The 27,753-nt window shown below is 38.8% G+C and overlaps 1 protein-coding gene and 2 long non-coding RNA genes across 4 annotated transcripts in view; 1 reads left to right on the top strand and 2 right to left on the bottom strand.

Moving 5' to 3' along the window:
* Positions 1-6,520, bottom strand: part of LOC147651854 (uncharacterized) — a 36,615-nt gene extending 30,095 nt beyond the window's left edge. The window contains exons 1-2 of one of the 2 annotated variants that reach the window (XR_015290116.1): positions 6,083-6,520; positions 1,363-1,481 (exon numbers count right to left, since the gene is read on the bottom strand). This is a non-coding gene — a long non-coding RNA (uncharacterized LOC147651854). Of the gene's footprint in view, positions 1-1,362; positions 1,482-1,598; positions 1,784-6,082 lie in introns of those variants that run through there. The other variant, XR_015290115.1, reaches the window with a different exon arrangement.
* Positions 6,521-9,272: 2,752 nt separating this feature from the next.
* LOC111930961 (pancreatic lipase-related protein 2-like) lies at positions 9,273-26,119 on the top strand. Its single transcript, XM_086900673.1, has 13 exons — positions 9,273-9,305; positions 13,804-13,852; positions 14,927-15,081; positions 16,051-16,176; positions 17,055-17,189; positions 17,697-17,805; positions 18,487-18,606; positions 18,696-18,818; positions 21,044-21,159; positions 22,129-22,258; positions 22,873-22,984; positions 23,980-24,144; positions 24,739-26,119. Exons 2-13 carry the CDS (start codon positions 13,804-13,806, stop codon positions 24,800-24,802), a joined length of 1,404 nt encoding a protein of 467 aa, XP_086756799.1. The 5' UTR covers positions 9,273-9,305; the 3' UTR covers positions 24,803-26,119.
* The window catches only part of LOC147651853 (uncharacterized), a 26,587-nt gene continuing 15,455 nt past the window's right edge, over positions 16,622-27,753 (bottom strand). The window contains exons 2-4 of the long non-coding RNA XR_015290117.1: positions 21,663-21,744; positions 21,500-21,573; positions 16,622-18,808 (exon numbers count right to left, since the gene is read on the bottom strand). This is a non-coding gene — a long non-coding RNA (uncharacterized LOC147651853). The remainder of the gene's footprint in view (positions 18,809-21,499; positions 21,574-21,662; positions 21,745-27,753) is intronic.

Genomic DNA, 27,753 nt, shown 5'->3' with positions numbered 1-27,753 from the left:
TTATAATATCCAATTGTGACTATAAAGTAATTCTTTGAGATAAATGAGGATTTCAATATGAAGAAAACTCAAACACCAAAGTCCCTTGTAAATGGACAGTGGGTTTGTGTATTCTTTTTATATTATTATTATTATTATTATTATTTTATTATTACATAGCCATAGCAAGGAGCAAATTTACATTTTGCCCTTAAGAATTTTATTTAAATAATTCCTATATCATTTGAGAATGTCTACTGGACATACCTTTAAAAAAAAATAAATATTTTTTCATGAAAGAAGTAGAATAGCACCAAAGTAATAGCTACACACTGGGAATTATCAACATTAGCTGGGTAATCCATATTGTTCTTTGTTAAAACCAGGATGCTAATTCTTGTGAACTTAGAGATTTACTGGGGGTTTGCATACCACAACACATGAGATCAAGACAATCTACCCTCCTTTTCCAAATCACACTTCAAATATTAACAGGGTGTTTGTACAAAGCAACCACTGTTCATTCATATAAACCCACAGCTGCATAATTCAGCAGGAGTGTGGGCGTGTTCTATTGTGCTACAGAATGATTGCTATCTTAAAATTGCTATATACATGAAAGAAAATAGGCAGATAAAGCATAGAAGTCAGGGTACTATTTACAGAGGACTTACAGGAAGAAAACCCATCATGTTCTGTGTCTGTTTCTACATTAATGTAGAGTTAATGGTACAGTCAATAAATACCTCAGCTAGATTAATTATTCAGGGGAGTTTATAAATAAGAAAGACAGCAGACAGAATAATGCTGTTGCATTGGAACAGGAATTTCACTAGGTGGTAGTGTGAACTTGCTCCTCATGAAAAAGTGGTCAAGGATTAACAGTAATAGTTGTGATGCTCATTAAAAAAAACCTGCTGCTTTCTACAACCAGACATACTTTACCTAGGAAATGTTACTAAGCTGAATGGGGTAGAAAATACCAAGAAATGGAGAGATTTTTCAGAATGAACTTTCAAAAAATCCCCCCTTATCTCATATTCATGCCTGTACCTCTGTAACCAAACACATGTATCTTATTGCTTCCTTAATACTTCCAAGTACACAAAAAGGAGACCAAAACAATGGTTATTTTTTCCAAACCCTCAATCATTTTTCACTCCTTCAGAAAGGCATTTTCAATCTGAGTTTTCTTATTTTGATCACTTATTCTAGGGGTTTTTTTCCCCTGTTTGCCTTACCTATATCCTCAGCACCATCTTTCAGGTGCTCATGTTAGTAGGTTTTTCCAACTTGTCTGCTAGAGAGAATCACCAAGCTCACAAGAACACACTTCAACATCTTTTGAAACTCTACTTGATCACCAAAATGGCTCAAATTTACCTCTGTGATGATGGCTCAATTCCAGCACCCCCTTGCAGCATTTCCCTTGGAGGCTCAAGACTTCACAGCTGAAATGCTCCATTACAGCTCACTGCAGCGTTCATATTTATTTATGGGACCTGGAAGTGAACAGAAATGGCAGAGACAAATTACAAAGCATCACAGAAGAGCTAAAAATCCCATTTCAGCCCCAGGAGGAGGAGCAGAAGCCTGATGAAGGCAGGTCCAAGGATCACCTGCAGTGAGGCTCCAGCTGCCCTGGGAAGAGCTGAAGGCATTGTTGTGATACTCAACGCAGGAACCCGAGCTCAGGAATGTTCTGCAGGTGGTGTGTAGGAAGGAGAGAGATGAGAGCACCCTGAGCTCAAATTCAATGACTAGGAGTGGCTAAGGAGGAGGATGTACATCCACCACAGGAGAGCTGAACAAACAAACCAAGGCTGGCATTATTGGCTTGGGGTGGTGCAAAGTGCACAAGAAAGTTGTGCAAACTAAATAAAGAGTTCTGTTCCTCACTTCCCTGAGGTAACTAGCCATTAAAAATTAAAAAGGCATTAATAAAAAAACAAACCACTTGACTTTCACTGAAGGATATTTAGGAGTATCAGCTGTTATTCATCTCTCTGTTACACTCAGAAATGTGACTTGTAACTCTGGCTCCTGGCTGTAACTATGCCATGACCAATGAAAACACTCATTTAATCAGTGTATATGTCTTCTATTTTATACCACAAAATAGCACAAGAAATAATAATAATATTAAAGTGTAGTGTGCATGATCATCCTTAAGTCTCCAAAGAAAGTACCTCAACCACTAGACTACTTAAAGTAACAAATTTAAATTACTGTTTAATCCTTTTAACACAGTTGTCTCCAACTGTATCTTCAATGCAATTATTTGAACTAAATGGTCAATTTTACACTTCTCAGAAGATATTCAAGCAAATACAGTATAGGACATCAGACATATTCAAATATCTTATTACTCCATGTCTGGTTTATTCCTGTGGAATTGAATGTACATAAATAGAACTTTTTACAGCATTCAAGGATTCAAATAACATACATGGTAACTCTCTACCTGACAGAAGATAGTGGAATATGCCAACTGTGTGGATTCACTTTAAGATCTCAAATGCACTGATACACCTTTATATCCTAAACTCTAATAACAACATGGGGCTGACATTGTAGATATGTGGTTGCATGCAAATACTGCCATCCACTCCCCAAAACTCCCAGATTTTATTTCATTCAAGGTGCTTCAGTAGAATGTGAACTCCACTGAATGCCACCAAGATGTTTTCAAGCAGTATCTGATTCACCACTGGAAAAGTGGTATCTCACTGTGATTTCCACAAGGAAATAAGTCATTGTGTTTTCATTCACTCACGGAGAGCAGGAAGATGCAGCTCATCTAGTATATAAGAAAATTCAACCAGCTCTAGCATTTCATATATAGAACAGAGGTATAAACTAGAATACATTTCACAGAAGGAATGTCTTGAAGCAGTAAATATGAAAGGACAAAAATATCAGAGTAGTTGTCATCTCTGCTTCCTTTAAATCCTTCTAAGGGATGCTGCAGCATGGTTTTACCTAGAGAATCCCATTAACTCCTGACAGCTATGGGGAGGCAGCAATGACTGCTGTCAGCTGTCTCAGTCTTTGCTTGGTTCATCACTGTCAGGCTCTGCTTCCTCCAGCCCTCCTGCTCATTTCAGCTGTTGTCTGATCAGGATTGTCTCCTTTTGTCTCTGTGTACCTCTGGCCTCTGGGTATTGCTGAGATGCAACTGGCAGTAAGGATAATGGAAATGACTCTGATGTGCAGTTAAAAGGTGCATGCAAAACTGATGACCCTCTCTATTTGCTTCAGAGATTTTTTTCTTCTGCAGAAAATTTCTACAGGTGGTTGTTGATCCTTTACTGAGTAATAAAATGCTTGCACTGTTCAGGTGTTCCTACAGCTGTAATTATACTTATTAGCTTCATAGGAAACTCCAAGCACATTTCCAGACCCAGATAATAAAGTGCAATTCATGAGAGTTTCTTTCTCTGATTAATACATGTCTGTTATAATCTTTTATCATTTCTTAACTGTCATGGAGTGTTGCAGTACTTTAAACCCTTAGATAATGTTCTGAGATTAATATATGATAATAAAAATTACTTAGGATTTATTTTAAATAGATTTTAATGTCTTTTCCCTTTAGGCAGGTGGTGAATTGATCTGACAATGCCAGGGTTAGTAAAATGATGCTGCTGTGGCAGTCACAGCATCTCACAGACTGAGCCCCATGGAGTGCCATTGTGTCTCAGGTGTGGATCTATGAGGTAGTGTAAATTCCAGAGGGAAGAATTGCTCACTTGGTTGTTCTTGCTATAATGTAAGATTAGCTGCAAGTATCGTGACATGATTCTTGTGCAGTGCCTGGCATCTTGCATTCCCAGCTCATGCAAGGCTGTCCAGGAACACCAGTAATGCAAATTGGTTGTAAAAGTAGAACACTCTCTGTGCTACCATCTTACACACTTCATTTATCCTACCCTGAAACATCATCAGAAGCCCCTTGATCTCAGCTCAAGAAATGAGACCAAGTTTGTCCTACACCAAAGCAAGAGTGTTTTCAGGTTATCTCTTGATCTACTGTACAACAGGAAATGCAACCAGAAAAGTGATGTTCCTAGGAATTTACTTTCAAGTCTACTGATAAAATTCCTGCATTTATCAGTCTAATGGGATTAACTAATGAGACAAGCTGATAATTAATGCATTGTTTAGAGGCTATGGTATTTTAAGGCAGTAATGAACTGCTCAGCAATGCAATGCAGGCTGTTTTTTTAGTTTAGGTTAAAGGCTGGGGAGGGGTGGTGCCCCACACAGCTCCATTTCCCAGCTGACTGCAGTGTGAAGGGGGGTGGTGCAGGTTGGGTCTCACCCTTGGACAATGAGAGCATTGTCAGGGCACAGACCCCAGCCTGAGAACCAGAAAATGTTTCTTCCTAGGGCTGATGGAGTAGATGAATCACCAGACATAATTACAGACCAGAGTGTCTCTGCAAATCAACTGAAAATAGGGGTAGACAGGAATTCTGGTACTTACACATCCACCTGGCTGATTGTGGAAGGACACTTCAGATGTCCAGGGAGCCCTCTAATAAAATAAGACCCTGATTCTTCTCACTTAGTAATCATTTTTTGAGATATGTTATCTTTCCTTATCAATTCTCTAGATGTATGTATTGCATCAGTTTGAGAGATATGAACATTTATGGCACAGAAACACAGAACTCAGAGCTTGTTCCCTCTCTCAGTTCAGTAACTGAGATGGCCACTCCCCTGCTGCTCACTGTCCTGAAGCTGTTCATTGCTGTACTTTTTCTTTATGGATAGTGTAGGGGGAATTAATCATTAATGAAAGAAATCAGCTTATCTGATAATGAGATACCAAACATGCCACAACGTTTTGGCCTTTGTGAATGACAATCACAAGTGCTCCTTGCAGATGGGGAGGGCTGGAACTGCTTCTCTTTGAGACCCAGAGCTCCCTGTAATCAGCATTTACACAATGGAGAGGAGGATTGTGCAAATCTTGAAAACACATGCCTAACTCATTCTCTCTCTATGGATTCTGTGCTTGTCTGAAGAAAATTCTCTCTTCTATCACTTGAATGATTTAATTTCAATGGCATTAAAAAATATGCCCAGGAACTATCTTATTTGTGTATCATACAGAGTCACATATACAGAGTGCAGCAAGCAAGTTAAAAGGCATCCATGTACACAGTGCATAAGAAGCAATAATTTAGATTATTGAATTTCTGCTGTCTGTAGAGTATTGCTGCAGGATAAGAGAAAAGCTTCAATATGAAATCTTTCTGGGATAAACAGAGAAAATTTCTAAAGGCAAAACCAAGGAATCCTGAAGTGACATTTTTACTGTATTTGAGATTTCATGCCAGTGAATGCACTTCCAATTATTTTTAAAGCAGTGTTATACTAAAAAGACTATAAAGGCCTTTATCTTCCATATTCCCTTAATTCTGTATTATAAATTGCAAATTAAATACAGAAAAAGTATTAGCGTATGCTATGTGGTAAATTTTCTCTTTTAAAGCAAATAGAGAATTATTATTAAAGAGAAAACAGCAGGTACATGAAGAACAATTGCTTTGATGGGTGTTTTCAAGGCTGGCAGGAAGTTTTTCAGGGAATAAAAGAGCTATTTTTCTCAGAACCTATGAAAGTGCCAGAAATTAAGATGGCCTTTGGTTTCTTGTCCAAATGCTGCATCTTCACGGGCCAGGCTCTGCTGTTCAGGCTCAGATCTGGAGGCAGTGGTGCAAGATGTCTGCACACCCCTTACTTTTTACTGCCTCTGATGCAGGCTCTGATTGCTTTTTGTACAACCAGTAGCCCCCAGGATTTTGCCAAGCCCTGCCTCCCAATACCTGGCTAACAGCATGATCTTATCCAAAATCAGTGTTCAAGGCTCCCCTTGCCATTTGACAGCCCAGGTATCATTTGACTCTCACCTCTGGTAACTGTCAATAATTCTAGCTTTGATCATTAGGTGTTTTTCATTAATCTCAACAAAATTAAACTGTAGTCTAGCTGGTAGCAACAGAAAGCAGATGATAGTTGCTTAAAACATACATTGTGCATAATGAGTATTGCAAATTCCCAGAATAATTAGTACTTCCTCCTTTGCACATACCAGCATTGCTCAAAACACTTCATGGTTAGCAACTCCATAGCATGTCACGTTGTTGTTATAATGCACTTCAGGTGGATGATGAAATAGCCATTTCTTTTCATAAGATAAAAGTGTTGAATAATCCCAAAACAGGCACAGCTCCTTGAAAAATCAAGGCCTGCATGCTGCAATCACCTACAAGTGATGTGTTCAGAAACAACCCAACTGGTTTTCAGAAGCAGGAAGTCCACACAGAAACCAAACAGCCCTAAAGCTTTTCACTCTCCAGTTGTTCACCCTCAGCATTTAGTGCCTGTCCAGTTGCAGATCACTGAAATATCACTGAAATCTGAGAGCTTTTTTAGACTTTTGCATGAACTCAGATTCAGCTATTTACACCTTGAACAGCTACATAACCCTGAAATCAGTATTGCAGTGCAGCCTTGTACCCTTTCTTGTGGAGAATGACAATCACTTCGGCTCACTTAAAAAGAGGCTGGGTTTGACTCACATTGTGAAATACTCCAGTTAAACTTATTAAGTCTAATTGGTGTGGTAATGTTGAGTGCTGTGCTGGTTGCAACATCCCACTCCCACATTCCTTAGGCTTAAATGACTTCATGCTTTGCAGCCCTGCCTCATAACTCCCATTTAGGGAAGCCCTTTAAAAAGATTTCCCTGCTCCTCAAAATTGTTTTCTTTATTTTTTTTTTTAAAAAGCTATGTTTCTTAACTTCAAAGCCAAAAGACTTAAAATCAAAATGATGATGCTCAATTTCTCTAAAGTAATTTTGAATGTGATACTGATTTAACTGGCCTGCAAAATAACTGGATGTCATCCTGTAGCTCTTTCATTACTTTATTTAAAGAAAGAAGCTATAAAGTAGATACTTTTCATCAGTCTACTCTGTATTAGCTGGCCTCTCTCAAAGGAGTTTTGCAAGATCTTCCAAAAATAGCAGAGGAAGAAGGGAGTGTATCATTGAACCCAACCTACTGGATTTAATTCCAGTAGTGGCCAACACATTCATAAAATTCTGATAGTATTCTAAAAGCATAGGAAGAACCCAAGTTGCCTGAAGAAACAACAGTACTCAAGAGCAGAATAAAGGAGCCCTCCTGTTTACAGTCACCTTGTTGCTCTTATCAGCAAATATGATAAAAGAGCATTCCCTGTGCAAGGCATCCTCTTGCTCAGGGAGCGGCAAAACCAGCAAGAGGCACCAAGCAGACTTTGGGAATTACCCATGTGCTGCTTCTCCTTCTGTCAGCATTTCCAGGAGTTCTTCTGAGGAAAAAATCTCTAAATCACAGCTCCAAACTGAAACCTCCTTGCCAGACATGACATGAGTGAGGCAGAAACACAAAACTGTGGTCACAAGTGGAGAGGATACCACAAAACAACACAAAACTTTATGAAAGTGTTACAGATGTTGCCACACCACATGTAGGTAAGAACATATTTACAGTGGCACAAACATAAGAGTGCCCAGATGGAAACTTGCTGTACCAGGCTGAAGTTGAAGGGAACATGATGGAACAGAACCAGCACCTGCAAAATGACAATTAAACCCACAAACACCAACCAGGCCCCATATCAAATCAAAAGTCTGAACCATCTGGGGTTTTTGTTATTTGTTTCCATTTAATAGTGACTAATGGCTTGTATAAATTAATATAATTTCTTATGTACTTTTTTTGCACTGTAATTTACTAATTTACATCCCAAAAAATTAGATCAATGTACGTAGTGCCCAAAGGCCTTAAAATACCTTGCTGCTGGAGATTTAAAATTTTCTATTTATATCCTATTCCTTAGATCCTTATTTTGTACTTTTTAATTCAATATTGCCCTCAGAATATGCACTGAGCACCAGAGTGTTTTATCATAGAAAATCACAGAATCACAGAATCACTGGATTAGGAGAGATCTTCAAGATCATTGAGTCCCAGCCCTAACACCTCAACTGGACCATGGCACTGAGTGCCACATACAGTCTTTTTTTAAACACATTCAGGGATGGCAACTCCACCACCCCCCTGGTGGAGATCATTCCAAACCATTCCAGTACTTTATCACCCTTTCCATAAAAAACTTTTTCCTAATATCCAACCTGTATTTCCCATGGTGCAGCTTGAGGCTGTGTCCTCTCATTCTGTCAGCTGCTGCCTGGAGAAAGAGACCGACCCCACCTGCCCACAGCCACCTTTCCGGGAGCTGTGGAGAGTGATGAGGTCACCTCTGTGTCTCCTTTTCTCCAGGCTAAACAACCCCAGCTCCCTCAGCCATTCCTCACAGGGTTTGTGTTCCAAACCCCCCATCAGCCTCGTTGCCTCCTCTGGACACGCTGAAGTGTCTCAATGTCCTTCCCAAACTGAGGGGCCAGGACTGGACACAGCACTCCAGGTGTGGCCTCACCAGGTCACAATGATCTCCCTGCTCCTGCTGGCCACACTATTCCTGATCCAGGCCAGGGACCTTCCTGGCCACCAGGGCACTCTGCTGGCTTGTGTTCAGCTGCTGTCACCAGCACCTCCAGGTCCCTTTCTGGCCACTGTCGATCCACACCATCCCCAGCCTAGAGCAGAGGGTTATTGTGGCCAAAATGCAGGACTTGGTACTTGGATTTATTAAACCTCATCCCACTGGACTCTGCCCGTCCAACCATTCCAGGTCTCTCTGCAGAGCCCTCCTCCCTTCCAACAGATCAACACACGCTCCCAGCTTAGTGTCCTCTGCATATTTACTAATGACGAGTCAATTCCCTCATCCATCAGTAAAAATATTGAACAGAACTGACCCCAGCACAGACCCCTGAGGAACACCACTGGACTGGCCACCAGCTGGCTGCAGCTGATGACCAGCTAATTCACCTGGAATTCTCTTTGATGGAAACTAAAGCATAACTGCAGGAATAAATCTATTTTCTTTATTAAGATACAAACTTCAGATCTTACCCCATGTAAATCAGAAAAAGACTTGGGAATACATAAAAGTTACAAATAAGTCATGCAACAAACGTTAGTTTAGATGGTATTAAAATACAAAGTAAATGGAACTTAATGTTTGGTACTTTTTAGCTAAGAACTGTTTTATTCTATGAGTCATCCCATTGGGACTGGCATCAATAAAAGTATTAGAAGCTGGTTCATAATAAAGGCACAGCAGATATAAAGAATAACAATCCTTTCGTATCTTTTTCAGCAGCCAAGCAGACTGGAATTAATAGAAAAATATTTGCTGGTATTTAAGGTTTTTTTTTATTAAAATCTGTTACAACTGGTAAGTTGGAAAAGGTGACCTTACATTACTATTACTATCTATAATACTCATACATTATTCATACACCCAAAACTGAATTATACACCCTGCAATGTGCATAGACAGTCAGGTGCCTGCCCAGAAAATTCATTCTCTAAATCAAGACTTGACAGTGGTGCAATTAAAATTAAGAGAAAAGAAAAACAAAACAAAACAAAAAACCCTGACCCTGAACAATAACTTGCCTGAATTATCCCTATTAGACTATTTTTTAATTGTAGGATATTATATGCACTGTATATCATAATGTAAGATGATTACAATTGTTGTTAAAGAAAAGAGATTTTAGGAGAGAATGCACAAAGCTGTGTTTTAGTTTCAGGAAGAACCTTTTTCCACATTTGGACACTTCATCCCTCACAAAAACACATTCATTGATAAAACTTCAGGACAGATGGAATTTTCCTTGCTGGTTTTGGTATGGAGAGCAAAAGACTTTGTCCAGCCTGATGGAATAAACAATCATTTTCTCATGTTGGCACATAAGAGAAAAACAGAAGTCAGCCAAGAACAGAGATGAAGGTATGGATGCCATCCATAAAAAGAAGAGGATCATGGAGAAGGCAAAGACAAAATGCCTTCTTCATTTCCTTCCACCCTAGTAACAGGGGGCATGGAATGAGGCTGGCACTGCACACCTGAAGAGGAAGGAAAGGAGGTGATTCTCCTCACTGTTACACAATTACAAAGTGCTTGATACAGGATGCTGGTTGTGCTAGAGCTGTGCATGAGTTCAGGGACAGCTTGGACAGGCTCATGGATGAGAAATGCTCAGACACTTCTAAGGGATGGAGAGTCAGCATTTTGTTGCTCACTGCTTCCTACCCAGATCACAGATAATACTGAAGCAGTTAACCCCATTAAAGTGCGAAGATTTCTAGAAGCCAACACAGAAGTGCTGACGTCTGACAATGCTGCTGAGCTATGAGCTTTCCTGGTATTAGTAAACTAGCATAGAAAACCCATTTCATGCCTGTCAGCTGGAGTAAATCCTCTGACTAATTTGTTACAAATATGAGGATACCTTGCTCTCCCGGTAACCTTGTCTTAAACACTGCAGGGGAGCAGTGGTGTCTCACTGGCTGCTGAAAAGCAGCAAGAACAACTCTAAATAATCACTTCATATCTTCTGAGAAAAGCCTGGGTAAGTTAAACTTCATTTGATGCTCAGTACTGGCTGGAATTGATCTGTAAAAATTGCATAGCGCACATTTACACCTAGGATGTGAGACAGCAATGTCTTCATCTTAGGTAAAATCAAAAACCTTCCAATATTTTGTTGTTTTAATTTTAACTTGGAAAAGTCACTGAATCTTGTAAGTGATCTGAAATCTGCACTGCCAGATTGCAGTTGAGTCCATGTAGCAGCAGAGGGTTCAGGTATGGTTTAGGACTGTAATTCCAGGTTTGAGAAAGGCTTCTAGATGTAATTAAGTTATTCACATTTCTTGATCTCCCCTGAGAACATAGAAACCAAAATACGCTGCACAGGTAAAATCTAGGAATTCAAATTATTCAAGAATAATCTATTGAATCAACTAAATTAATTTAAAATTTTGAGTGACCTGCATGTGCAGTAAACTTTCTTTCTGAAGTGTGAAGAAATGGTGAAGATAGAATGAAATGAGGGTTTGGTCCAATATTATACATAATAGAATTAAATCAGAAGGTAAGATTAGATACTGATTTTCTGTGGGGCCCTTAAATTATAATTAATCAGCCTTTATTTGTCTATGAACTCTTAATGATATAAAAAACAAGCATTAGATACTTTCAAATGTGATGCTTTATCAGAGATCTGAGTATACCACACATCACAATTCTGAGTTCTATTGACTATCACTGAACCCAGTTTTGTCTGGGATGACCTAGGATAACTTGGAAGCAGATTGGTTTGGGGTTTTTTTTGTTGTATGTGCATCTTTTAAGCATTTCTTCATTTTCATTTACTTAACTTCTGTGGGTAACTGGTTAACTGATCAATTTGCAACCCAACAACAGACTTTAATCATGTGAGCAGAGGATAGCTCAATTTTAATGTGACTAATTCAACACTACTGGACTAACTTTAAGAGATGAATAGAAACTCCCTGAACTCCATACTAACCTTGATTCTTAGTTCTCTATTGGGGACACAGAGTTGGAATATTTGTTTCTACTATATACAGCTGAAGAAGTCAACCTTTCAAGGCTAGCTTTACAAAAAGAAAACTGAAAGCCTTGAAAACGCCTTTGTACTAAGCATTTGTAAGAATCACTTTAACCCAGTTCATATTTGTGTGTGCTAGATATGGAATAACTCATCAGTCAGTGGAAAGGATTATACCAAAAGGGAGTCTCCCCTTCCTGTACACCCTTGTCTTAGGAGGTGTCAATAGTCACCCTTACACGTAAAGGGTTTAACATTAAAATGTGGAGATGCAGGTTTTTCATTTGAGTCTACACAGAATTATAGAATCATTTAGGTTGGAGAAGCGCCACATACACCTACAGGAACAAAGATTTCTAGGAAAGAGAGATCCAAAAGGTGAACATAATGGTATAACAATAATATAGTACTACGTGAAGTGACATCATTATCAAAACACTAAAAAATAAAATTACTGCAATTAATACAATTTAATTAGGAAGATTCATGGTGATTGAACGTGGTGACAATCTGCCCCAAGAACTATTCTCCTCGCTTTAAAAGCATTTCTATCACCTTTTCAAAGAAAAGTCAGGTAATTCATCCAGTACCAAAATTAGAGATAAGAGATCTACAAGATGAACAAATAACAAGTGACAGACTAAGACATTTCAATTTTTTTATAATTTTTCTTGCTTCTTTCTGCATTTTCTCAAGTGACAGTTTGAACCTTGCAAACATATGCTACCTCGTCCCAAAACACCTTGTTTGTGTCTTCATGTTGCAACACTGTAGACTTAGATACCAAACAGAAATGTGAATTTTTTTACTAAAGCTGTAAGTTATTTAAGGCAGAGATCAGTTCCAGGAAGGATCATTTTACTATTAAAACTGTGGAGTGGAATGCAAAGGATGGGGGCTCTGCCACTGCCATCATTGTGATGTTAAGTCACAATTTCAACTCAGCATCACAGCAAGATGAGCAGCCCCGCTGATCCTGAAAGGCCCTGTGTTTGATGTTTACATCACACCTCCCAGCATTTTTTAGATTGAAAAATAATAACCAATGGAGGACAATAACAGCCTGTTTGAAACTTTGCATTAAGTGGGTGGAGTCATGCAGCAACTGGTCGGACCTGGTTGGTGTTATCTCGGATGAAGGCTGACAAAAGGAGATCTCTTTTTGGCGTTACCCAACGCAGCCACAGATGCAGCTGGGAATCCAAGCACTGTGGAGCAGCAGAGGGTGAGCATCCCTCTGCCACATGCCCTTGGAGGGCAGGCACAGAGCTGTCCTGCTTCTCTCCAGGCTCCTCAAAGATCTTCTGCAAGTTTTGCCACAAGCAACTGAGAGTTTGACCCCGAGAACTTGCTCTGAGACTTGCCAAGGTAAACTGGGATGCACTGGAGCCAAGAACATCTAAGGAACTGAAATAAGGATCGTGATGATGAGGGGTAGGGTATTTGGTGAGTGGCTGGAGGAGAGGAGATAGAAGCAGGACGTGCTTGAACGTGCACTTGGTTTCACAGGGATGAACTCTTTACTCCTAACAGTGTATTATGGACTTCAGGGGACTGGGAAGACTGGTCAGGAAGGGGGTGCAGGGCTCTGCCTCTGCAGCACTAGTTGGATGATCTGGATATGACATTAGATTTTTTTAAGAATTATCTATTTTCCTTTCAAGTTGCTCATGATAGTAGTGAGACTACACTTAAAAGACTTTCCCTGCTTCACCTTGGAGTAAATGATGGGTTCCATTTACCCCCATGCTCACCCATCAGCTGGTGATTAAGTGATCAGGCAGATGAGAGCTGATAAGCATGCATGGCTGACAGCAATGATCAAATCAGTTTTCAAGACCAGCTGTATTATTTATAAGCACAAATAAAGTTTGTTATTTGGTTTGTTTTTTTGAAATACAATCATTGATAGCAGTTCTGTTCTTTTCTATGAAATCCCAGAACAAATATTGTTGCAAATCCTGTAAGAATTTAATTTGCATAAACTGAAGTTCTTTAGAGAAAAAAGTTTCTGTTTGTCAAGGACGGGAAGATGATCTTTAAGGATTCCTAAAGGATACCCTGATTATGCAAAATCTCCATGACAAACAGAAATAATCCCAAAGCTATTTTCTTGAAACCTTACTATTTTTGAGGAGGAGTTGCGTTTTTTGGATCTAACTCAGTAAAATGACTGAAGTTTTGAGGGGTTTTAATGGGTTAAGGGAACCCTTAGGTGAATTCCAGATTCTAATTTCAGTTATGCATGAATTGTGTTCTTATTCACTTCAGATGCTTGCAGTATGGATCACTACTCTTTTTCTTCTCAATGCAGCCAGAGGTGAGACATATAATGAATAAAGTCTAAAAAGAGTAAAAATTATGTGCAGCTTACACCAGGATATCTATATTCTAGAAAAAGCCTGTTCATTGGAATAGATCTAACATAATTCTTCATTAGGACTCATTAGTTTTTAATTGTGTAAAGGTTTTTGCAGCTAGCAAACAGAATGGGAATCAGAAAGATATTTTTATATGGAAATTGATCACCCTCAACTCACTCATGGTAGCTACAACCCTGGTAATGAGAGCCTAGGCACCTACTCTTCACAGTGCCATGCAGAGAACAAGAAAATACTCTTGGTCCAAAAGACCTCTTTTTTTTTCTTTAATCACAGTAAAGAATACACTTTTAAATAGCAATAAAAATTACTTGGGATTTCACAACTGTTGTGCTATAACAGTGTGGGAGATGACAATTAATGGCAACACCAGCATGTCATATTTGCACCATTACTGCAGTAAAGGCACAATAGAAATTGTGAAACCAGTCCTTCAGGCACAGACCACACTTCCTGAGGCTGTGCTTTGCTGTAAGCTTCCACTCAAATTCCACTTTATTGCTTCCACTAAAATCTTACAGTGATGAAAAAAAAAAGTAGATGCTTAATGTCCATTGTGGAGCAACCAGAAGTATATATTTTAATGTTTTGGTTTCTTTTTGCTCCTTCATGAACTATTGCACAAGAAATAACAGTTTAGATAATCTCTGAAGTTTAGGACTCATTTAAAGCACTACTCTGTGCTGACAGCAAAAACTGGTTTCTTCTCTGGATCCAGATTTTATTGTCTTTTTCCAAGGCCTGTGTTAACACTATATTTGACCAAACACATCCTGAGCTGACCAGGCTGAGCTCCAGGCTCTGTTTGAAGCAGGAAGAACTCGTCAAGTTCAAGTCCTTGCTACAACCACCAGAGGACAACTGAGCCCCTTAATGAAAAATGCTCAGAAGTTCCCTCCTAACCCAAATCAGGCTTGTCTGGCTTTCCTGGTGTAAACCTTCTCCTGCCAGGTTCATGCACAGAACCTGTGACATTCCCAGAACACTACTGTCTTTTTCTTTGTGCACCCCAGGAAGGGAAGTTTGCTACAAAAGGCTTGGATGCTTTTCAGACAGCCCCCCATGGGCTGGGATCCCGGGGAGACAACTGGCAGGCTTGCCCAGCTCTCCAGATGCTGTGAACACAAACTTCCTTCTTTACACCAAGGATAACAGGATGAAATATCAAGTAAGAAAATGCTTTGTTTTTAAATACTGACAGTGTACAATACATTCAATAAATTGTAGGGACAGTTTCTTTTCTCACATATTTTTGCTCGTAAGACTCCTGGGAGAACCTCCAATTCTATATTAGACACATGATAATTTTCTTCCATCTTTTTTCCTTTTTCCTCATTTCAGCTCTCAGAGGAGCCAGGTATATTTACAACATATTAATCACAGCCCTCTAACACAAGTTATTACAGGTAAAAAGCTCCAGAATTACGGGGTTTTATATAAATGGCAGTCACAATCAGCAGAGGTGTTTATTAAGTCACTTTAGAACAAGTCCAACTCCTCCAGCTGAGAGGGCCTGTGAGGTTTTAACAAATCAGTCTTTCACTGAAGTTGAGATGCCTGCTAATTACTGCATGACATCCCCCTTTTAAGTCAACAAAACCATAACAAAAAATATGTAAGAGCCAGTACTTGGAATTTCTTTAAAAGAAAATAATGTCTTTTTTCTCAATACACACCAAAATACCTACAGCCTCTGAATCTGTAAGCCCTCTGGGCTTTCCCATAAAATATAAATGAAGCAATGAAGAACTTATCTTCAAAGGAAAAAGGAAAGAAAAATAGGTATAGTTTCAAAGTCAACCACATAATACCTTTCAGAAGATGCTATCTTTGCATTTCTATGGCCAAGTTTGATAAAATCTTGTACTTACATGACGTGTTGTACACATATATCACAAAGCATTGTGCAAAAGATGCCAGTATCATTAGTTCAATTAACCAAAGAGAAGCATTTGTTGAAGAGATTAATTGATTTGCTCTCAAAAGTCAGTTTAGGAATGAGAAATAAGACCCATTTCTTCTGGGTCTAGAACTATGCCTTAACCATCGGGGTACTCTGCCCTTTATCAAAATGTACAGTGGATGGAACAGTCACATCCTTGTTGTGTTTGTTGGTTGTTTGGCTTTTTTGGCACAGAAAATTTCAGCCACAAATCCTTCAACCATAAAAGCTTCGAATTTCCGAGCACACAGGAAAACTCGTTTCATTATACACGGCCACCTTGCCGGAGCAGATCTCCCCTGGATAACAAGCATATGCAGGGTAGGTACAGCTATTGTTTGACACTTTGCTTGTATTTGAAAATCTAAATATCCATATCTGGCTTCAAATTCCCGTGTAAAATGTACACCTCTGTTCTCTTGTTAGCTCAGGGGATATATAAAGAACACAAAAGTCAGAGTGAAGTTCAGTTCCACATGACCACTGTCATGTTCCTGGCTATGAGTACAGAGCACTTCAGCCTTCTGCTGAGTGCCCTTTTGCTGCATTCACCTCCACAGGGAAAGCTATAATAAATTGATTTTTCAATTCCTTGCCAATAATAAAGAGGGGGGGAAAAGAGTGAATTTTCTCACCTCAGCAAAAGGTCACAATAAACGTGTCAGTTTGAGTGACACATTTGATCTAATAAAACCAAAAGGCTTTCTTCAGCAGATTGGTTTCAGTCTACCCTGGCACATTTCAAAAATGAAATTGTTTCAGAATGAAAAACAAAATCAGAAAGTTTTTTTGGCAGAAGTGTCTAAATAGAATATTTTGGTTATAATGTATAAACTTCAGGGCTGAACAATTCAAGCACAAATTTGAGAATCCTTTTAGATGATCCAAGAATAAACAATTTGAGGAATAAAGCTCGGACCTAGTTTGGTAAGAGGGATACTGTCATTAAGAGAAGTTGGTATGTTAGAGCCAGCCAAGGCATCTGGAATGGAAAAAAGAGCTGAAGGAAGCTTGTGAGTGTCCTCTAATTACTGGTTCCACTCTGCCTCCTTGTGTTGATCTTCAGCATCAGTAGGAATCACAAAAGATGTGTTATCATTGGTCACACAAACAAAACAAAATGTAGTTTACATATGCCCTGCTACAATTGCCATTAATGCCTGTTCCCTTCTCGTTGTTGTTTTCCTGTTCTCCACCAGTCCATGTTTCACTCTGAAGATGTGAACTGCATTTTGACAGACTGGAGGGGCGGCTCCAGTGGTCTGTACACGGACGCTGTCAACAACGTCCGCATTGTGGGGGCCGAGCTGGAGTACCTGGTGAACTTCCTCGAGGTAAAACAATGTCCCTGGAATATGCCCAGTCCACATGGTAAAGGTCATGCTTAGAGTGGCATTTTCTGGTTTTATTCAATAGAGCAAGGAAGAACAAGAAGTACAAGGTAAACCAGGTCCAAATGTTATAAAAGGGCTCTAATCCCACAAAAATGAAAATACCTTCTTTAGTGCAGTAACTGATTTTGAAAAACTAACATGACTTTTCAGCAGTTCAAAAGGTTTGAAAATCTGAAATGAGAAATTAAATCCCCTAGATTTAGTGTATGAGGATAAGATGGTCAATAGCCATGAACACCCTGAAAATGAAGCAGGGTGGGATGACGGGAATTGCTTCTCTTTAGGTAGAGATCCCAACACCCAGAACTGTAACTTTCCACCAGCACACTCATCTCCCTTGCCCAGTGATCTGGCCATGTCCTGGCACTGCATGGGGCCATGCTGCAGTGTCACTGCCTTGTATACCCATACATACTGGTTTTTTCTCTTTTCCATAAACCTTCACAGACAGAGTATGGCTACTCTCCTGCCAACATCCATTTCATCGGCCATAGCCTTGGAGCACACGTAGCAGGGGAGGCAGGGAGGAGGAAACCTGGCATTGGAAGAATAACAGGTACTGCAGGTATTTCAGCTGATAAAACTTCATATTTCCACTCAAGAATCACTGCTGTTTTATAAACATACAATACAGAATGCAGCGTGGTTTGTCATAAATAACAGTGTTCAGCCAGCATGGTGGCACACAAGTTGTGACACAGCCACATATAATTTTCTTTTAAAAACTCACTACTTTCTGCTTTTCTTCTCCCCCAATCAGTTCTTTTCTCTGCATAGATGTGTCTAAGCCATGCACACATGAGCAGTCACACAAGAAATTCAGGGAACCAGACTGAGAGCTGTGTTTCTTTATCTCCAAAGAGACCATTTTCAACCAAGATATTCTAGAAATAAAAATAGACTTCTTGCCAAATAAAAATTCATAAATAAATCTACATGCTCAGAGTAACGTATGAAGATTTCATATTTTTCAACAAAATAACAAAAGAAACCCCAGCAAACCAAGCTTTTTCTTATACCATTGTTCCCAAAAGTAAGCCAAGCAGCCATCAGCATTTTACTGTGCTGCAATGCTTTCAGTCAGCTTTCTGTTGATACCCTGCCTGTTTTTCTAGCTGTGGAACACAAAATGGGTTTTTATATGTGGAGTAAAGGAAGAAATATAATCCCATATATAGCATGTGGTGATATACATAGACTATTATTTACTCAATCAAATATATCTCCATTCATTTAGGTTTGGATCCAGCTGGGCCCCTTTTCCAGTACACTCCCACAATGGTTAGGCTGGATCCTTCAGATGCAAAATTTGTTGATGTAATTCATACTCATGCTGGTCATCTTTTCTTTGACTTTGGTAAGTTTTCATTTAAAGGCTGCCATTGGCACACAGGTTGGCTACAGAACACCTGAGAGTGACCTGCCAGGATCCATTGTGCATTTCAGCTCCAGGCATTCTTCAGACTTGTGGCCACCTGGATTTTTACCCAAATGGTGGGAAGAAGATGCCAGGATGCAACCAGCTTCGTGTACCTCCTGCAACTCGTGATATCAATGACCTGATGAGAGGTAAATTTATTTTAAAGAATTAATGCCTCATTATAACTTAGTTAGGAAAAAAAGCTCGGATAAGCTAAGACCTTTATATAGCTCAGATTTGGAATAGGGAGACAATGCTCAAAAAGAGAACATTTAAAGCTGCCTCTGAAATACCCTCCAATTTTCTTTTGTATTAACCAAGGCAAATTCTAGATGAAAACTTCAGTTAAAGCATGCAAAATTGTGCATCACGAGCTTTCTGAGAGCCTGCCACTGTGCTGACAGGCTGACCTCAGTGGGAATTCCTCACATGAAGGACTGGTAAAATTTCATTCATGGATAATCCAAAAATGAGTATTTTAAAATCAGAGCTCTCCTTCTCCCTAGGAAGATATTACTCCCAATACTACTGGGATTCATCCATGCCATCAAGTTTTAGTCTCTTCAAAGAGAACAGCCCAAGGTTAGAAATATAAAAGATGATAGAATGACTGCTTCATTAGTAGTTCTTCAAAGAAAGCTGGGCAGTTAATCAGAATTACCCTGGGATCCAGTACAACAGATCCACAAAATCCTGTCTTCTCATCCTAACCTAGAGAAATGAGAGTATCTGTTTTTCACAGCTAAGTGTTTTGAAATCCTTACCACTAGTTAAATAATTTGCTTTCAAAAATGGACTCCCTTAGAACCGGTTGAGAACTTAGTAACAAAGAACTGAAAATGGGCTGTGCTCAAAGTCACTTGGAACAAAAACTCTTTCCAATTGGAATGCATAAAAATGCCTGCATTTAAATAAAAAAATCAAATATATTCCAGAGACATTTCACAAGGCTCTTTGCAATGCTTTGTCAAGAAGGAGGAACTCAGCTCTATTGAACACGAGCAGATGGAGTTGGTTGTTCCTGCAGCTCCTAAAAATAGACACAGTCTTAACTCCCTGCTCTTGGTTAAACCATACTTTGTTTGGTAACCTCTCTTTTGTTGGTTAATGCTTACATTTATGTAGTGTTTGTATGTATGAAGTGCTTTAGAAATAATATTTAATGATTTTTTTTTCCCTACAGTTTTTGATGCAGTAGAAAGACTATAGGTGTTAAGTGAATTTGCCACCAACATCAATTGAGCCAGCTGTAAGAGCTGAGGGTTTAAAAGCACAAACCCTTCTGAATTCAAGACAGAGCTACTAAGAAAACATACTCAGGAAGCTTTGATGATGCAGATTATTTTCAAGAAAAACAGACAAGTGCTTTTCAGAGAGATTTTACTGTGGGTTTCTTTTCTTTCCTTATGGAAAGAACAATGTGTCAACTGGTCAACACCAACTGGTCTATCTTTAAGATGTATAAATATTGCCCTTAGGGGAAATTTTGATTTCACTACAAACTGTGCTAGCTTGAAACTACTTCAGTGCCTCCCAGACTTCCCCTGGTGGTTTAGTGAGCCCCCACCATGTGCTGAAGTGGAATAGAGCCCATTTTTATACAAACAACCTAACATTAGTGTATTGTGTTTTGATATAGGAGAAACCTTGGAATCAAGGAAGATTCATTTGCTATAAGGAACATGTAAATATAGCTCAAATAGCACTTTCTTCTTTCCTTACTGTCTGCTTGTAAATTTCAGTAAGATGGGAGAAAGTACTTTTTTCAAAGAGTTCTGACAAAATCAAGGACACACTGACAAATATCCTGCTTTTCAGAGGATTTCACAGAATTGCTATCAAATGCCTGCAGATTTTATAGTGCTTAAAACCACCAAAAGTTACTGAATTTAAAATAATTGCTAAAATTACCTTTAATTCTAGAAATTAGTGGAAAGTGTGATTTTAAAGAATACCATGTTTGGTAACTGTAATAAAAGGAAAATAACTTCATTGTAACTACTGTATTGTACTGTTTACAAAAACTGTAGGTATGAAATATTCCAGTCTTTGAAATATCAAAGGGGAATACTCCCAAATGCTTCTTGTTTAACTTGGTGATCTCCACCTCTGTTAACAGCTACCTCTTTCCAACAGAAAAAAAATATATGTAGACATAAGTACACCATCATAGTACAAAACCAAATAATTCACACTTTAAATGTCTTTTAATCATTGCTGCTTCTTTTATCTCAGACATCACTATATATGCAAGTGCTTCTGAGGAAAAGAGACCCCAAAATGTTTATTTGGCATGGACTTAATGTATTCCTTTAATCACTTTTTACCTGTTGGGGTTTTTGTTGTTTGTTTTTGTTTTTTTCCTTTTCCCCAGCATACAGATCTTTTGGATGTGGACATAAAAGAAGTCTCAGGTATTATGCTGAGAGCATCATGACTCCAAATGGATTTGTGGGGTATCTGTGTGACACATACCGAGAATTTGTGCTGGTAAGTACCAGGTCTGGATTTATCTGAGGTCCTATTGCCCTGACCTTCTTCTTTTAACAATTTCTGGGACAACTTCTACACTTGGGATCATGGGATGTGGGCACAGGGGACACTCAGAACCACTACCTTCATTCAGACCATACCCAAACCCAAGCAATTTCACAGTAGAGAAGTGATAATGATCATTTAGCCTTTTTTTCATCAAATGCACAAATAGCCAAAGGTCCACAAATACCAGTTTGAACAGAACCTCCCACATATCAAAAGTGAATTACCTAAATATAGCAATGTTATTTTTTCTGACTGCAATTAATCTACTTTCATGCTTATCTTATTTTACCTTCTTTTAATGGATGTCAAGGTCTTGATCTGATTGTCTGATCTGTGTGGGTAGATTAGAAATTCATTAAGGCTCTGCATGGGAATAAAGGATAAAGAGGTGATGGAACAAATCCCAGACCGAAACCCCAACCTTCAGTATTCCTAAACATAAATATTTTTACCATATGAGTGAGATATCCAACCAGACCCCCTTGGAAAGGTGTTTATCCATCTTATAGCCAACAGAAAATCTTCCAGTGGATCCTGTGAAAGATGAATATATTACCTGGATTTTACAAATCAGGTAGCAAGGCACAACATCCTTTATGGTATTTATTTCTGGTCTCTGCAAGACCACAAGGAATTGGGCCAGATTTCCAGCCTGTTCCTCTCTGATTTTCAACAAGATGAAATAAGCTGACTGACCACCTCAACTCCTTTTCCAACCACAATACTGAATATATGAATATATAAATACTGAAGATATGACCTGAACTGAGAATCAAGAACCTAAAAAAAAAAACAAACAAACAAACAAATAAACAAAAAACACTGGGGAAAAGCTGAAGCACCCTAATTTCATAAAATTTAAGAAGTGAGATTAAAATAGATGATGTCTTATAACACACATTGTTATTTTCCCTCCAGGGAGACTGCTTTCCATGTCCAGAGGAAGGATGCCCACTGATGGGTCATTATGCTGATACATTTTTACATAAAACTGCAAAAGAAGAGCAAAAGGTTTATTTAAACACAGGGCCCTCCCCTCCATATGCTCGTAAGTGCTCATTTTGTGGTGTATTCTCAAGTGCCAATGAATTATGTGTGAAAAAGGACCTTACACTTCTGCAGAGCTGCTGCAGTTGATGAGTTGCACTCAATAAAACATCTAGAATTTTGGGTGTTAGGAACATGCAGTACCAGCATTATTTAGGAAAGCTGAGATAATTGTAAAAACAGAACCAATGATGCTCATCTTTGGGTTAAATTTGGTTAATACATGATGGCTTCAAATATTCTATAAAGCTGAAATTGGGAGGAATTTTATGCTGGAAGTGCATAATTTCAAGTTTAAAAATGTTGCATTGTTTTTATTGGCAAAAGTTTATAAAACTGGATCATTTCAGGATATTTTCGCCAAGCTCATCAAGGGAAAATGGCAGGGAGCAATAAGAAATACAGTTTTAGTTGTGATTAATGTAGAAACAGCCGCTGGACTGGGAAATAGGAAAATTAATAAGTGAACTGCAATTTATCACAGGTGTTTTTTGCTTATAAGTGCATTTGTGCAATCCTTTTCTCTCTGTTAGAGACACTGAAACATATAAGAAATTTAACCCTTAGGAAAGAAATCTCCTTACAGCTGTAATCCATTTGATTTTGCTTTCCAAGGCTGGCGAAAAGAGATACATGTCAAAGTATGTGCAACAGAAACCATGAAGGGAAATATAGATGTAGCCTTGACTGGAACTAATGGATTCAGAAAAAAATATACCATTGACAAGTAAGTTTAATGTGGCTGTTGAAAACGTGGCTCTATCACATGGAATGTATACACAACTATTTTTACATGTGTCACCTTGTGCTGGGTGGTCTGTGATTTACACTGGTAATAAAAGTAGCTGATAAGTGATTGAAGTTCCCTGTGCTGCAGATTGTGGTGAAAATCTGTTTGCAGGTGCCTCTTGATCTGTCTTTTCTTCTGTTTGAGGCTGAAGTTAGCATAGCAAAGTGGGAAAGAGCTCTGTGGCTGCTGCTGGACTCAAACATGATTTGGTGATCTCTGAGAAGACAAAGAGCTCAGTGATGTACATTCATCTATTTATCCCCTCCTCTGGGGAATATGTGAATAAGAAAATTGCAGCTTGCCCATGGACTGTGCTGGAATATGGAAATCCTGTCCACTCAGCCTGGCCTGTTCCAGTAAATGTGAATTTAAATCTCAATAAACAGGTGCTGGTCAGCAAACCAGCTTCAATATTACAAAACCAACCTCCTCTGTGTTTGAACACATTACTGGTCTGTACCAGGAGTCCCTTTGGTTATAAATACACCACTGCAGCAATAAACCCACAGATAATTTCAATGCTAATGTCACACTGCAATGTGTGTTCTGTTAGCATGAACAGTGATAGCACAGAAGGCACAAATGTAAACTATAATTTTCAATTTCCTTCATGGTTGAGAGCAACCAGAAACACTGAGAGGACTTTTTGACTTGGATTTGTTTGAAAATAGATCTTATTTTTCAAAAGTAATGTATAGAATAAATTACAGCAATACTGACAAAGGCTGTGCTAACTGATGTGTGTTTTCATCCTGAAAGGCACAGGAATTTCAGCAAATCTATAAAAAATACTCATAAAATTTGTAGTATTCAAAGCCCCAACTCTGATGGCACCCCATAGCTCATCTCCCTTCTTGCCTATAGTCAAGTTTTCTTCTCCCCCTCATGTGTGTAGAACACAGAACATCACTTTTGTGCTTTTCTTCTGGCAGGGGAACTTTCAAACCAGGGAACACATACTTGAACTACATTGATACAGAAATTCCTGGGAACATATCAAAAGTTGAGTTTCTCTGGAAAAAGCATCTAGGTCATGTAGACAGAGGCTGCATGGGAGCTGAAGAAGTCAGAATAATATCTGGGGAAAACGGAAATATGTAAGTACATCATCTAATGATGTAAAGGTAGAAGTTTTTCTCCTGAATTGCAGTTTCATGTGTCCAGCTCTCGATCAGCACAGAGCACAGCACACAGGAACAGCTCTGCAGAGTTCCACACTCCCTGCCTGGGCAGGGTGCTTCGTGCTGACTCCAGCCAGAGCAATGGGCCTGGCAGCCACTGGCATCTGCAGGATGTGAGATGCACTTTTGGAACATACCTCCTGTTTAGTTTGAACCAAAATGAATCCAGTTTATGCCTCCAGCCCTCTCTGTCATGTAAGCCAAAGTGTGGTAAGTGGGGAAAATGGAGGAAACAATTCCCTTCAAAAGCACACTCCTGTCCCAAATGGAAACTCTGAGCGAGCCCGATCAAAAAGGCAAAGACATCCTAAAAGTTAAAAGTTAGTCATGGACTAGTAAGTCTTAAAAAAAAAATTGATAGCACACACTCTATGCTCTCAGCCTACTGGAACTTATGCTTTGACCTAACACGAAATAAACCCAGGGTTAATATTGATTATGTTGGCTAGCTGCTATGAAAATGTCCCATTTTACTGACAAATATTTCCTGAAATTCTCCCCCCTTCCCAGGTCTGTGTTCTGTGGGTGTGGGACTGTGCAGCCCAGCATGTGGCAAGCCCTGGCTCTTTGCTGAGGGCCAGGAATGCCTGGAACACCGCACCAACCCTCACCAGCTGGAAGAGGACACTGCAGCAAAGGATTATTTCCTGTACCTGAAACAGTCATCTTCTTTATCAAAACTGAATTGTATTACTGAGGAACTTGAACTTTCTGGGAGCCTTCAATAAGAAACTATTTTCTCTTTGCCAGTGAAACAGAATTTTCAACCTCTAGTTGGCCTTTGTGACAATACTGAAGTCAGACTTGAGCTACGTCATTTGGATTAGCATTGCCACTCCAAATTTGTCAGCATTTGGATTGTATTGGTTAGCAAAACCAGACCACTAAGAGTTATCAGCATCAGCCAAAATAAATTAAGGTTCCTTTGTTTCAACACAAGCTACCCACAAAAATTCTTTAATTTTTTAATTACCAGCTGTTGTCTAAGGCATGCAACTGATTTTTGCATCTGATGTGAGGTTTATCATTTGGGTGCAGAAATTATGTGTATCAATCACATTGGGCAATTCTGTTGTGTCCCATCCTGACAACCAGCTATTCCAGAATGCTCCAGTGAGGTTCACCAGAAGGTGTTGCTGTGTTTCACAAGGCTGAATATGGCTGATGAACAGGTGTGTTTCAAATTATGCAGCAATACTGCTTTTGAGATAGCAGAACCCCGTGACCTCCTGTGAAGATTGCTGAAGGAGCTTGCTCAGGATATAAATCAGATGTCTGCCTTCTCAGAGTCACTCTTCAGTAGTGTTTTATCATTTTTATTTATCATCTCCCTGTGAGTAGGACAGGACCAGAAACCATCTTGAGTAGGAAATTCATCCTTCTGTACCCCTTAAGGATATTTCTTGGCAAGATGCCCTTCTTGACTAAGAAGGGTCTCCCCACACTTGTGCTCCCCTGGAGTTATAAAAAAAAAACCAGGTACTTCTACACAGTTTGGAAATATCTGTAACACAGAAATATCTGTAATTGCAACATCTTGAACATCCTCCATAAACCATGCATGGATCTCTGCCCCAGAGTTGCACAAACTAAGGAGACTATTATTTTGCCTTTCTTACAGTCAGGAAGTGAAGCAAAATAAATGTAAGTATTTTCCTCAGGATCACAGAACCTGTGCAGGAGGGGCAGGGAGTGGGCTCTATGGCATGAACAGGAGTGTGACCAGTGCCATGTAAGGCATCACTCCTCATAGGAAACAAACAAAATCCTATTGGACTCAAGACTTTTTAAAGCCCATCCTCTCCTGCCTCCATACTTGACTCTGCCCCTTTTGCAATTCTAAAAACTAATTTGATGTTTTTATGAATAATAAATAATATTCTTTCAAAAATACAAGTTTCATTTTGTTTCATTTTAAGCTATAGATTTCAACAGTGTTCTGACAAAACATGACAGTTCATTTAGGCTGCTGACTTGTGCTAAAAGTGTGGTACAGCTGATTAGACAAATTAAAAATAAGCATTTTCTCACCCAACTTTTTCAGCTAAAACTAGAACCTTGCATTATTTTCTTGCCCTTGTTATCATTCTTGTTATATACTATTTCTTGAGTAAATGTTTATTCTTTGATATAGTAGACATCAACACTGCCCTTCTTTGCTAATATTGTTTTAGACAAAACAAGAGAGATTTATTTTTATGAGATAAAGGTGAAAAACCCCACATCAACAGCAGCTGTGTGTTGCTGGCGGCAAATAATCTTCCTCCTTGTTTCTTTATGTAAAATTTAAATTCTGTAAAATTTAAAATTATTTCAGCTATGAAATCTTTGGATACTATCACTTCATATTAATGGTGCTAATCCAAATAATGCAGGGTTTGGATACTTCATGAGACAGTCTGCTCTTGACAAAACTCTGGACAGACAATTCTTTCAAATCTTTGAAACAAGGTGAGCCATCTTTTCAGAACAATTTAAACTGAATCTTTAAAATGCCAAGTGAGACACACCACTCCATATGTTTGGCTGTCATGTGGAAAGGTAGTGCTTTTTGAAATCAAATGTGCCTCATTTCTCCAGGGATTTAATGGACATATTATGATTTGCATTCTGTCTTTTACATTATTTAAATATTGTGCCAAATTATAAATGCTTCAGAATTACAATACAAATTTAATTTAATTCTCCTTTAACATGTGTTCACTACAAAAATTATGACAAAGATAAATTAGTAAGAAAGCCATTATGAAACATTCAGCCTCAGTCACTTTTGTCTCTTATGGCACTCTCGACAATGGGGTAAGGTAAAACTACACAAACAAACCTCTTAAACCTTTTATGGAAAAAGGAACAGCAATAATTAGCAATCCAAACTATCTGGGGCACTTACATTATCTTTATGTACTTTATATGTGAGAGAAAAGTAATCTTAGAAGAAAATACATGTTTGTCATAAAGGCATGTGTGCAGGTGTGCTAAAGAGAAAAGAAGGGCCATTTTTGTCAGAATTCTCTGACACCAAAAATAAAATACTCTACTGATTGGCACAGCAGTTTCTCTTCTTTCCAAAATCACAGCCTATCAAAATGTCCCTCATAATGTTTGTGAGCCCAGAACTAAAATAACAATAATTAAAATTAACTAAATAAGACTAGTAGACAAAGACCTCAGTGTTCAGATTGTGCAGTTGTCTCTTCTCCTACTCTTGATCCTATTTTAATCTGTGATTTTTTAGATTTTTTTCATTCTGCTGTAATCCACTACAATACATTGATAAAATCCTTGCAAAATAAACAGGAATTTGCAGGAATATTCCTTCCAACATCTTCTGGTCTTTCATCTTTGTTGTTTTTTATTCCTACAACGGGTTCCAAATCTCAAATATCTGTTTGTTATACAGAAGATTAAGCAAGAAAAAAACCTTTGGGAAGTAATTTTGCTGAGACTTCAGTGCAGTCAGGGTATTTTGTAAAGCCCCTGGGTCTAACAGCTGTTTGACACTCTGCTGGGACAGAAGCAAAACCA

Source organism: Cyanistes caeruleus, chromosome 8 (assembly GCF_971803275.1).
Source record: "Cyanistes caeruleus chromosome 8, bCyaCae1.hap1.1, whole genome shotgun sequence".
Classification (NCBI taxonomy): domain Eukaryota; kingdom Metazoa; phylum Chordata; class Aves; order Passeriformes; family Paridae; genus Cyanistes; species Cyanistes caeruleus.
Note: the sequence above shows the minus strand (reverse complement) of the source record. Positions and strands in the feature narration are given on the sequence as shown.

Excerpts from the sequence above, each read along its gene's own strand:
- LOC111930961 (XM_086900673.1), top strand. The coding sequence starts at position 13,804 with ATGCTTGCAGTATGGATCACTACTCTTTTTCTTCTCAATGCAGCCAGA. Across the intron at positions 17,190-17,696 it reads ACCTGGTGAACTTCCTCGAG|ACAGAGTATGGCTACTCTCC; the intron begins GTAAAACAATGT and ends AAACCTTCACAG. Across the intron at positions 24,145-24,738 it reads TCTGGGGAAAACGGAAATAT|GTCTGTGTTCTGTGGGTGTG; the intron begins GTAAGTACATCA and ends CCCCCTTCCCAG.